General features: G+C 45.1%; 1 protein-coding gene and 1 long non-coding RNA gene across 17 annotated transcripts in view; one reads left to right on the forward strand and one right to left on the reverse strand.

Moving 5' to 3' along the window:
• The window catches only part of SEMA5A (semaphorin 5A), a 530,468-nt gene that overhangs the window by 230,833 nt on the left and 286,959 nt on the right, over nucleotides 1–12,676 (forward strand). For 10 of the 16 annotated variants that reach the window (XR_014831038.1, XM_085001952.1, XM_085001944.1 and 7 more), the window contains one exon: nucleotides 12,548–12,647. The exons of the other annotated variants lie outside the window; for them this stretch is intronic. Coding sequence is in view for 9 of the 10 variants with exons in the window: in XM_085001952.1 (XP_084858078.1) it covers nucleotides 12,548–12,647 (100 nt within the window). In the remaining variant the exon portion in view is untranslated. The remainder of the gene's footprint in view (nucleotides 1–12,547; nucleotides 12,648–12,676) is intronic. 16 annotated transcript variants of the gene reach the window in all.
• LOC146395693 (uncharacterized) overlaps nucleotides 1–12,676 on the reverse strand; it is a 186,964-nt gene that overhangs the window by 69,469 nt on the left and 104,819 nt on the right. The gene's annotated exons all lie outside the window — the stretch shown is intronic.

Consider the following 12,676-nt stretch of genomic DNA (forward strand, 5'->3'; position numbering starts at 1 on the left):
GGACCTCTTGGATGACCCAGGGTAGCCTGGCTCTCACCTAACACTGACATTTCAGTCCTGAGATGGAACAAGTATTTCTGGTGTTGCCAGAAAATCGTGCAAATGAATGGAAAGTTGGGGATACCATGGAATCACAGATCCTACATTTGATTGAGAAAGGGAGTACATTTCAATTGGTGAGGAAATAGGTGTTGATTCCCCTGCAATTTTGTTTCCTAAGATTTCCTTTATAGTATATACCTAGAATAAAGAGCAAAGGCATTTGTTTGGCTCTGTATTATCCTGCAATAATCTAACTCAGAAATGCTGTGTCCAAAAGTCATATGAAATTCCCTCTAGGAATGAAACAAATCCCAGGCCAGCCTTTATCTAACAGCTGCTCCCCTGATGCAGGCTGTGTGCTTCTGCCCTTCTTGGAATAGCATATGCATCCTTTCCTATAATTTAACTGATTTGCGGCAATTATTGAATGTTTACTTACATTGTGAATATATATTATCCCGTGGATTCCAGGCTGTAAAACACAGCCCAAAGTGAGACTTGCGGTTTCCAAATCGTGTTGGAGTTTAGGAGACCCAAATCAGAAAGACTTCAAGGCAAGTAAACTGTCATAGTTTTTTGGTTTCTTAGAAATCTGCCAGGCAGGCTGTCCAAGATGAAGCAGTATATTTTGGAAGAACCCAATTCTAGAGCACAAATATTCTGTACGACTTACAGTTTGTGGATTTTTCCTATAGTGAAACTGTGAAAAACGGATTATTATATGTTCTTTTGAAGAAACACAGGAAGAGACCTGATGAAACACTGGACTTGGAGTGCCTATTGTGGCTCAATGGTAACGAACCCGACTAGGATCCGTGAGGATGCGGGTTTGATCCCTGGCCTTGCTCAGTGGGTTAAGGATCCAGCATTGCCATGAGCTGTGGTATAGGTTGCAGACATGGCTTGGATCCTGCGTTGCTGTGGCTGTGGTGTAGGCTGGTAGCTGTAGCTCTGATTCGACCCCCTAGCCTGGGAACTTCCATATGCTGCAGGTGTGGCCCTAAAAAGCAAGAAAAAAAAAAAAACTCCAAAAAACAAAACAAACAACCCCCCCCGAATTTAATAAAACAAAATAAAAACGCTGGACTCGAGGTGAGCAGATATGCTGGAAAAAAACAAAAAGGATCTGATGTAGCCCTGTCACATTTCCAAATACTGTGTTTTACATGTCGTGTTTACCACTGAAAGTGTCGATGAAAGCTATGCTATGCTTTCTTGGTAGTGGGATCATTTTGCTTTTACGGATATAGAATGTTTTAATTTATCTAATTGGTTATTATTGAATGCTTTCTGTTTTATTTTAAAGGAAAGTTTGCGTCAGTGAAACCTGTTGATCACGTCCTGTAGCAAGCTTTTGAAACCCCTTTTTTCCTCTTTACTGTGGTCTTCAGCGTGTAATATATGTGTGTGTGTGTATTTATATCTCTCCACATAAACTTATGTAAATATGCATGTGTACACACATATATATGAATGAACATACTGATGCCTGTATCTAGATATATCTGTACAGCTGTGTGTATCTGTTATCAAGCTATAAATATATGTAACTGTATATTGATATATACATATTTATATATCTATGTACATATATATGCGTGAATATATATACACACACATACATGAATCTGCCAATATATGTTTGAGTATATAAATCTAGATATAGATATGTTGGTTCCTTAAAAACTATAATTTGGGGAATTCCCATTATGACGCAGTGGAAATGAACCCAGCTAGTATCCATGAGACGCGGGTTCAATCCCTGGCCTCGCTCAGTGGCTTAAGGATCTGCCATTGCCATGAGCTGTGGTGTAGGTCGCAGATGCAGCCCGGATCCTGCATTGCTGTGGCTGTGGTGCACGCAGCTGTAGCTCCTATTGGACCCCTAGCCTGGGAACTTGCTTATGCTGTGAGTATGGCCCATTAAAAAAAAAAAAAAAAAAAAAAAGGAAATAAAACTATAATTTGTGAAGTTTTTTGTGCTCAGTCATGGTTTTCCACTTGGGTGTATGTCCTCCTAGTGCTGTCATGAGGAGGAAAATAGTTTTTTTGTTTTTTAAAAATTTTTGGTCTTTTTAGGGCCGCACCTATGGCATATGGACGTTCCCAGGCTAGGGGTCCAATCAAAGCTACAGCTGCCAGCCTACACCACAGCCACAGCAATGCCAGATCCGAGCTGTGTCTGTGACCCACACAACAGCTCACTGCAACGCTGGATCCTTGACCCACTGAGCAAGTCCAGGGATCGAACCTGCAACCTCATGGTTCCTAGTCGGATTCGTTTCTGCTGCGCCACGAAAGGGAACTCTGAGGAGGGAAATAGATTGACGGAGAGAGTGCAGGACTGGGGGTTTTCCACTTTGTCGCTCATTAACCTGCAACTCTGGGGTCCCGCATACTCTTTGCCCTGAGTTTTATCAACTGTAAAATAAGGGGTGAGTGGGCAGATGGCCAATATGATGTCCTGCTCCAGTTGATTTCACTGGACTAATTCCTGGGTCGGCGTGATTGTTAGAATTACTCAGGTCCCATATATTTGGAGAAACACATTTGGCCTGATATTTTCCAGCCTTTCCACAAAGCTGAAGTAAGGCGTAGCTCGCTTGCAGATCTCTAAGTTAGTTGGCATAACCCAGACCCGTCCTGGAAACACAAGGATGGAGGAGATACATGGTCCACTGTTGTGATGTTCTTCCCTGGGTACCCTGCTGCTTGTGATGGGCCCCGGCTTTTTCCACTTTGCCCCGGGACCTTCCTTCTTCAAGTTGTACCCTGCCCAGTGGGTCGCCTGGCCTGGAACATTGCTATCAGAAAACTACTCCTGGAGTTCCCCTTGTGGCACAGGAGGTTAAGAACCTGACTGCAAGGTCTCTGGTCACTGAGGAAGTGCCAGTTCTATCCCTGGCCTGGCATAATGGGTTAAAAATGATCCCGTGTTGCCCCGGCTGGAGTGTAGGTAGCAGCTTTGTCTTGGAATCAACCCCTGGCTTGGGAAATTTCATATGCTGTGGGTGTGGCCATAAAATTACAAAAAACCAAAACCAACCAACCAACCAAACAAACTGCTACCAATTTCCTTCTTTTCAATTTTTCTCTCTTTTGGTGGGTGGTGGCTACTGTGCTGATGTATCACTAGGTCCTAAGGATGAATGCAACTTTATACATTCCTTGGAAAATTGATTTTTCCTTTGGTCCTTACAGAAATATTGCCTCAGTCGTATCCTGGATTTAAATTCCAGTTAGCCACTCCCTACTTTGGTACATTTGGCGAGATGTTGAACTTGTCAGAAATGTCAGGGTTTTTGATTTTTTAAAAATTTTATTCCTGGAGTTCCCGTCATGGCGCAGTGGTTAACGAATCTGACTAGGAACCATGAGGTTGGGGGTTCGATCCCTGGCCTCGCTCAGTGGGTTAAGGATTCGGCGTTGCCGTGAGCTGTGGTGTAGGTTGCAAATGAGGCTCGGATCCTGAGTTGCTGTGGCTGTTGCATAGGCCGGCGGCTACAGCTCCGATTAGACCCCTAGCCTGGGAACCTCCATATGCCGCAGGTGCAGCCCTAAAAAGACCAAAAAAAAAAAAAAAAATTTCATTCCTACAACAAAGATATTAGTTCTAACCTCACAGGCTTGTGAACATTTGATGAAATAAGTTATTAACATGGAAAACTATCTAATAGAGTTCCTGAAACCAAGGAAACACTGAAAATATAGATACTAAAAAAAAGTAGAGCTAAGAGACATCATGATTCTGATATATATTTTTTTTCACACGTATAAAATGTTTGCGAATTTACATTAACTCCCCCCTGATGATGTGTTTTTGCCTTGATCTGCCACTCAACAAGCATGAGGTTTGGGGGCTGAAATCTTGCAATCACTTAAAGACTTTCAGGCAGGACTCAGGTCAGTGAGAGCCTGGTTGTGTCATTTTTGGGGGGTGAAGCATGGCATGGGGGTGCCTCCCACCTGCTGCCAGATGCAATTGTTCTGAGTTGCCTTGCTCTTTGTGATTGTTGGAGGAACAGGCCTGGCAAAGCGGATGGGGAAGGGGGAGGCAGGAAAAAACGGCAGCCGTCAAGAGACAGTGCAGGACACGGCAACAACCTGCCATGTATCCTTCTCAGGGCTTTTTAAAATGCCACTCCTCTACTTTCCAATCATATTTTTAGCTCAGATTACATTGATGGAATGGTTCATGTTATACACTGGAGCTGAAAATGAAGCTCATAAAAGGGTGGCACGTGCCAGCTTCAAAGAGTAAGAGGCATCTTTGAGGTAGCTTGGTTCCTTTCATAATGCGGGGGAAAGGTCAGGCAAGGAGAGCTTCCAGAAAGCTCGCCCAGGACCCACCCTGCACGTCTGCCCACCTCGCCCTGCCAGCAGATGTGCCCTCTGGGGCGGGGGGGAGGATCCAGCTCTTGCACGTTCAAGACCGTGTCTCCCCTCCCCCTGCCCCATCACAGCCGAGTGGCCTTGTCCGCTGAGAAGTCCAGCCTTGCTGCTCTGCTTGCGTCCCCCCCGCCTTCTCATCCCGGGACTTCTGTATCCAATAAAGCAGATCAGTAAATGGCTATTGACTTTTTCTCCCTACTTACTTATATCAAGATCCTCGGATCACAAAACCTAAAAAGTGAAAACGGTGAGCGCTTTTTCCCATAGATCTGAACGGACACGTCAATCATCATTGCTAGGAAAAACTGTGAAAACGGTAAATGCACGATTTTTACTTTTTTCTTTTTAGGGCTGCACCTGAGGCAGGCGAGGGGTCGAATTGGAGCTTCAGCGGCCAGCCTGCACCACAGCCACAGCAACGCTAGATCCCAGCAACGCTAGATCCCAGCCCCATCTGCGACCTGCACCACAGCTCAGGGCAACGCCAGATCCTTCATCCACTGAGCGAGGCCAGGGATCGAACCCACATCCTCACAGATGCTAGTTGGGTTTGTAACCTGTTGAGGCACAACGGGAACCCCTATTTCTTAAACTGAATGGGGGGCAATTTTTACTTAACAGTATATGGCAGTGGGCATAAACTCAGGTTCAAAGTGAAGAGGTCATTGATTTTTTTCTTGCTGTTACCTTCCAAGGTGTCACAGAGGATGCTGTATTTCAGATGCGCTGCAGTTTAAGAGTCCAGTGTAGCTGCTAAAAACAGCAGCTCCCAGACTAGGAGCTGAATCTCATTCTTGCTGATCTTGGCAAGACTTGTGTCCTTACCTATAATAGAGGGGGTGTGAGCAGTACAGGAATCTACCTGTGAGGTGCACAGAATAGCACCTACCTAGCGAGCGGCACAGACTCTCTAAATATTAGCTATTTTTGTTAGCTGCTTTCTCAACAGTCATATTATTAGCATTATTCATATTTCCAGGTGCAGTGGTAGATGCAGATTAAACCAAGATATAACTTTTTATGAGAATTAAAAAGAGGGGGCCTTGGTTTGCACTTTCGTGTCTCTATTTGTGCATTGCAACCTGTGCTCTGCTGCGCTTCCAACAGTCTTTACCTACCATCCCCAGCCCTGCCCCGTCGAGCCTGTGACTCAGTTTCCAACATGAGTTTCAGGTTCACCAAAGAAGTTGTGCCGTCCGTCCTGCTTTCTGGGCTCCTTCATGGACCAAGATTGGAAGGGGTGGAGAGTGAAGCTGAGGCTACTCAGAGCTGCCCCCCTTTGACCTCAGAGGTTTCACCTCCGGGCGTTTGCCCACACGTCCGCTTGGTCTGCAGACAGTCAGTGCTGCAGCCTTCATTCAGCCCAGGGTGGAGCCACCTTTCTGAATTTTGGAAGATCTGTTGGGTTTTGAACGAGAACTGTGCTTCAACAGCAGAATCTCCTGCGATGCTTACTTATCAGATGCTGAAAGGTTTCCTTAATATACAACCATCACTAACTTTACAAAGTGTGCCTTTCTGACTAGCAGCTTTTACTCTTTTTTCTTTTTCTTTTCTTTCTTTTTTGGGTGGTGGGGGAGACTAAGTTGAATCAGTGAAGCTAGTTTCTAATCGATATAAGCCAATTATTTAGGCCAAATTTAGGATCCTGATACATGTTCCTGAAAGTAATTCTTTTTTTTTTTTTAACATTTTTTGTCTTTTTGGAGGTGGCCAGGCTAAGGGTTGAATTGGAGCTGTAGCCGCTGGCCTATGCCACAGCCATAGCAGCGCTAGATCTGAGCCCTGTCTGCAACCTACACCACAGCTCATGGCAGTGCCGGATCCTTAATCCACTGAGCGAGGCCAGGGATCCCACCTCCATCCTCGTGGGTACTAGTCAGATGCATTTCCACTGAGCGACAACTGGAACTCCAAAGTAATTATTTCTTGATGCTCTAACACTGGGTTCTTTAAAAAATGCAAACAGTACACTTTTTTTTTTTTTTTTTTGGTCTTTTTGCCATTTCTAGGGCTGCTCCTGCGGCATGTGGAGGTTCCCAGGCTAGGGGTCCAATCAGAGCTGTAGCCGCCGGCCTACGCCAGAGCCACAGCAACGTGGGATCCGAGCCGCGTCTGCAACCTACACCACAGCTCAGGGCAACGTCGGATCCTTAACCCCCTGAGCAAGGCCAGGGATCGAACCTGCAACCTCATGGTTCCTAGTCAGATTCTTTAACCACTGTGCCATGATGGGAACTCCCAGTATACTTTTTATAGACAGTTTCCAAAACAATCAGGGGATACCTGTGTAGTAATAAGAGAAGGCAAATGTGGAACATCGCAGCTAATTTTGCAGCAGAAAATCATTGCCGTATTTCAACAACCATGTTTGTGTAATGAGTGGATTAGCTAGGATGATTAATATCAAATATTGAAAGTTACAAAATACTCAACTTGAATTTATAGATCTTTACATCACGACTTAAATTTGAACAGTGGTTGTGTTGGCTGCCATATTGAAGTTCCATTTCCTTGTATGATTATTTTAGCAAAATGAGAATAGAGGGATTGGAGGGAATAAAGTCATTATTTGGGGGAAATGAGGTGCATTAAGAAAGTCAGTGTTGGAGTTCCCAGGTGGTGCAGGTTAAGGACCCCGTGTTGTCACTGCTGTGGCTCAGGTCACTGCGGTGGCTTGGGTTTGATCCCTGTTCTGGGAACTTTCACAGGCCACTGGTACAGCCATAGGAAAAGAAGTCATTGTTACTGAAAATTGTGTGTCCCCAACTCCCCACCTGCTGTGTGCCCTCCGCACATCCTCCCTGTGCCTGGCCTTTTTTTGGAACCCAGTGAGCTTGTTCGCCACCATCTGCCCGGATGCTCTCTCCTCTCCTGCTTCACTTGACTCCCTTCTTTCCTTGCTCTTGTTAGGCATCTGCAACTGCTCATTTTCTGAGTCTTTAGAAAGCGGCCTTGAGGCATTCTTCACACTGCTATGGAAATCTCTTATTGGGGTGGAGAATTCTATCCATAGATTATCTGATGTCACACTTGTTAAGCCATTCTCCTGTCTCCAGAATAAATCCTATTCCATATGAAACAGTGTGTGCGTGCCTACATGTGTCATGTGCTCATGTAGGTATTTCCATAAGAATGCGTTTAGCCCTGTTCCTGAATGAGGGTTGCCTATGATTTTCTTTCCTTCATAAAGTCCTGTCCAGCCTTAGTCTCAAGATTATCAAGATCATGGAGTTCCCCTTGTGGCTCAGTAGGTTAAGAACCCATCCATATCCATGCCTCACTCACTGGGTTAAGAATCTGGCTTTGCCGCCAGCTTCTGTAGGTCACAGATGTTGCTCTGATCAGTATTGCGGTGGCTCTGGCATAGACCAGTAGTTGTAGCCCTGATTTAAGCCCTAGCCCAAGACCTTCCATCTGTGGCAGGTGCAGCCCTAAAAAAGACAAAAAAATTAAAAAAATTTAAAAAAGATTATCAAGATCATGAGAGTCTCAAGTCTGCGGAGAGAAAAAAGCTTTATCTCTTTATCTAACCTCTGAAATAATTTGTTCAAAATTAGGATTGTATGTTTCTTAAGGAGGTGGCAACACTTAATGTGTACAACCAAGCCTGCAGCCTTTTTTTTTTTTTCTTGTTGGCTGCATCCATGGCATATGGACGTTCTGAGCCTCAGCCTTGACCTATGCTATAGCTGGAGAAACACCTTAACCCAATGCACCAAGCAGGAACTTCCCACAGCTCTTTATAATTACTGCACTTGGGAGTTTATTATGTATATTCTTTGGGTGTTTAAAACTGTGATAATGGAAGAATGTAATGAAAAAGATTTTCAAGTTTTTTTTTTTTTTCTTTTTTTAAATTCAGGCAGTGTGCATATTCTCATAGGCTTGGTAATGTTGGAAGGGTTAGAGGTAATTTAGGGAAGGGATCAAGAGGAAGGAAGAGACAGGATTGAAGCAAAGCAGAGGGACTGGTCTTTGAAAAGTGAGTGGCACATCATGGTTCTGGTCTTATACGGAAGTTGAAAGCACAGGCCTGGATGCGGGCTGGTTTTCACTTAGGGAGATGGGTTGGTGCAGGAGCTTTCTGTCAAGGCTTTCACAGCACCCAGTAAGATAGAAGGCCACGTAGTATACAAAGTTGAGATATTCTGACCTTCTGGAGGAAAATACAGGGAAGTGGAAAAAAAGGGGGGGAGAGAGAAGATGGCAGATGGTCCAACTTTGATCTCGTTGTAACCATAAAAATACAGAGTCTTAAGGGGGAAGATAATTTGAAACTTAAATAAGGACGGTTGAACAATATTGGCAGAACAATCTGATGTTTACTCATTTTCCCTCTTCATGTAGCTCCTTCTATTGGTTGAAGACATTTTATTTATTTATTTTTTATTTTTGTCTTTTGTCTTTTTAGGGCAGCACCTGCGGCATATGGAGGTTCCCAGGCGAGGGGTCCAATCGGAGCTACAGCTGTGGGCCTACACCACAGCCACAGCAACGCCAGATCCGAGCTTTTTCTGCGACCTACACCACAGCTCACGGCAACGCCGGATCCGGATCCTTAATCCGCTGAGCAAGGCCAGGGATCGAACCCGCAACCTCATGGTTCCTAATCAGATTCATTTCCACTGCGCCACAACGGGAACGCTGGGTGGAAGGCATTTTAGAAAGTAGTGTTACCTCTTTTCCTGTTGCTTAGTGTGGGAGCCAAAATCTGAAAGAGGTTTCCTTACCCTGGTTCCTTTTGTTCACTCTTTTCCAGTTCTCCTCCATGAAAAGAAAGATGGAAACGGGATTGAGTTAACTCTTTGTCTGCACCTGTCTTTTCATAGTCTCATGTGGCTCCTACTTCCTCTTCTGGAACAGGGCGGTCAGCCCTTAGCCCTCTGTTCTTCCCTCAGATGCCTTTGGCTATGACTTGTGTGCCTGGCCCTGGGAACCTTGAGCTTTGGGGGATGGAGCCCTAGACATGCACTCGGGGCTCCTGGTCACGGGGGTTCCTCCTTGTAGGATGAGGCTTTTGAACTCAAATAACTCGATGGACACTTCGAGATCTCAGGGATGCCTAGCAAGGACTGATGCTGCAGTCGTCAAGTCACTGGAAATTTGTCATAGGTAACCTTCTCTGGTCACCCCGGAACCCATCAGCTTTCTCTAAAACCAGCCTTCCCCCCTTCAGCTGTGTTCCCATCGCATCCTCCTTTGCATTTTCATAGCTGCTACCTAAATTGCATTGATTTTCTTTTCTTTTTTTTTTTTTCTTTTTCATCTTTTTAGGGCTGCACCCACAGTATATGGAGGTTCCCAGGCTAGGAGTGGAATCGCAGCTGTAGCTGCCAGCCTATGCCAGAGGCACAGCTACACTAGATCTGAGACACGTCTATGACCTACACCACAGCTCACAGCAACGCTGGATCCTTAACCCACCGAGCAAGGCCAGGGATTGAACCTGCAGCCTTATGGATACTAGTCCGATTTGTTTCTGCTGAGCCCACAACGGGAACTCCTGTTTTTCATTTTTAAACTTAATATTCTCGCCTCCATTCCCTGCTCCTTCCTGCCAGTCAATGGCCCATTCAGATTCCTAAGATGTTTGCTTTAAGGGGTCAAGTGCTTGCTTGAAATCTTTTCAGAGCCTTGCTACCAAGATGAGGTCAAGTCCAGACCTCTGGACCTGTAAGTAAATCATTTACAATGCTATTTTAATACACCTTTCCCAGTCGTTTCTTGAGTTGCCATTGCTTTTCTTTCGCTCTTCTTTTTTCTCTTTTCTTTCATTTTTAATTCTCTTGAATTCGTCCTTACTCTTTTCTTCCACACACTTAGTATTGCCTTTCACACTTAAGGTTCTGTACCCTGTGTTGCAGACACCACGGTCAGCAATGCAGGCAGAAGAGCCTCAGGGTTCTGGCTCCCCAAACAGACCCTGACCAGGGGCTCCCCTGGGGAGTCGAGGGAGCGATACCAATGATGGCCACAGGGGGCACTAGGTCTCCCACCTGACATGCTTCCTCCAGGGCAGGCCTGTACCGTGACTCTATTGTCAGATCTCCTTTCCTCTTCCCTAAGCTCCCAGTCTTCGCTCCTTTCTAGGTGTGAAACCTAAAACACCTGTAAAGTTCTTATAGCTATAGAAACTGTGTTTAAAGATGGTAGTGCTTGTTTCCTAACTGAGCTGTGGACTTGTGGAACAGACCGTTTATTAACAGTTCTGTATAGTGATACGGCTTTGTACTTATTTTGTTCTCAACAAGCATTTTTAAAAATGGACTTCTTATACAATGAAGAACTTTACATAAAATACTAAAACGAATCAAGATACCATACCACACCTATGAAGAGTTCTTCTTCCCCCTTTTTTTTTTTTTTTCTTCACCTTTTTAGGGCTGCACTTGTGGCACATAGACATTCTAAGGCCAGGGGTTGAATCGGAGCTACAGCTGCCAGCCTACACCACAGCCACAGCAATGCTGGATCTGAGCCGTGTCTGTGACCTACACCACAGCTCATGGTAATGCCGGATCCTTAACCCATCGGAGGAGGCCAGGTATTGAACCCTCATCCTCATGGATACGAGCCAGGTTTGTTACCAATGAGCCACAGCAGGAACTCCCATATTTAGATGTCATAAACCAAACACAGCTCTCTATGTAAATGAACCCTGGTTTCTTTTAAGCAAAGAACTTTCTCATTCATCTCATTTCCACCCTCCGGTAACTGGTAGTAGGGAAATTCCTGTTTCTTATAGAAAGCTGTTGCTTGAGAATAATCCGCCTCATTCATGTCAACAATGGCCTTTCTACAAGACATGTTGCAGGCTATGGGCATATTTCCATTATTAGATCTGTATTTAGCATGTGTTCTTGTTGAAAGAGATTATATCAGTGCTACACATTTTCCCCTCAAACCAGTAACTGGGTTGATGTGACAGCTGTCGTGTGCCTGTTTAGTCAGTGTGATATTACTCACAATATTAAACCCAAGGAAAAAGACAATCAGATCACATGGTTAATTGTCAAGGATAATGATAAGGTTCAGCCCAACTGGCAGGCGACTCCCTGAAGATTTTTCTCAGTGTCAGAAAGGTGCTCATGAAAGTTGCCAAAATGGCTCACAAAGCAGAGTTCTCTCCCTCTTCAAATACTGTCCTGATACAGTAATCAGACTCTAGGCTGGAGGTCATTGAATAGGAATTAACAGTGCTTGTAAAAAAATCCTGTCTCTAGGAGTTCCCGTCGTGGCTCAGTGGTTAACAAATCCGACTAAGAACCATGAGGTTGCGAGTTCGATCCCTGGCCTCGCTGAGTGGGTTAAGGATCCGGCGTTGCCGTGAGCTGTGGTGTAGGTCGCAGACACGGCTTGGATCCAGCGTTGCTGTGGCTGTGGCGAAGGCCAGTGGCTACAGCTCTGATTAGACCCCTAGCCTGGGAACCTCCATATGCCGCGGGTGAGTTCTTAGAAAAGACACACACACAAAAAAAAAAAGAAAAAAAGAAAAAAATCCTGCCTCTGAAGAGTGGCTGCTTCCTGATTTCCCTTAGAAAAAAAATGCAAATGAGGCCTGGAAGTAACTGGATTTCTCATCTAGAAAGGATGAATGCTTAACAAGTGGGATCTTGGGGCCAAATTAGAAACCCAAAGGACAGGGAAATGGAACATCCACTTTGAAGGAAGGCAAAGGGGGCGCCTGTGTTTTTCCTTGTTCCCACTGAGGGCTTTGGTGATTTTTCCAAGTCTTCGGTCCCTTCCCGGCAAATCGCACAGGACATGGTCTTGTTTGCATTCACTGTTCCTCTGATGAATCTGTGAATGCTGTGTTATTTTCTGCCCAGTCCAGAGCCAAAAGGAAAATGCACATCTGGCTTGTGCATCACAACCAAGCATTGAGGCTTTGCTCGCTTGCTAAGGGGTGGCTGCCCTCTGTTTCACACGTTCTCAGGGTGGATTAGGGGACATCCTGATGGAAGCTTCTGGGGGCCCCTAAAGGCTCACGTTGGGGGGAACCTTCAAATCCTCCCCGAAGTGTAATGTTTGCTACCTGATGTGCATCTCTGCGGCCCCTGGAGGAAACACTCATTCATTTCTATCTTATTTATTTGTTTTTCCTATTTAGAAATTGGCCCCTGGTTACGGGAGTTCAGAGCGAAGAATGCTGTGGATTTCTCGCAGTTAACATTTGATCCAGGACAGAAAGAACTGGTTGTAGGAGCAAGGTGAGAGACCTTATGTTCTGCCACTGCAG

Source organism: Sus scrofa, chromosome 16, assembly GCF_054392235.1.
Source record: "Sus scrofa isolate SSC_HxYL_T2T_F1_AM1 chromosome 16, Sscrofa_HxYL_maternal_Yorkshire_Landrace_v2.0, whole genome shotgun sequence".
Lineage (NCBI taxonomy): Eukaryota > Metazoa > Chordata > Mammalia > Artiodactyla > Suidae > Sus > Sus scrofa.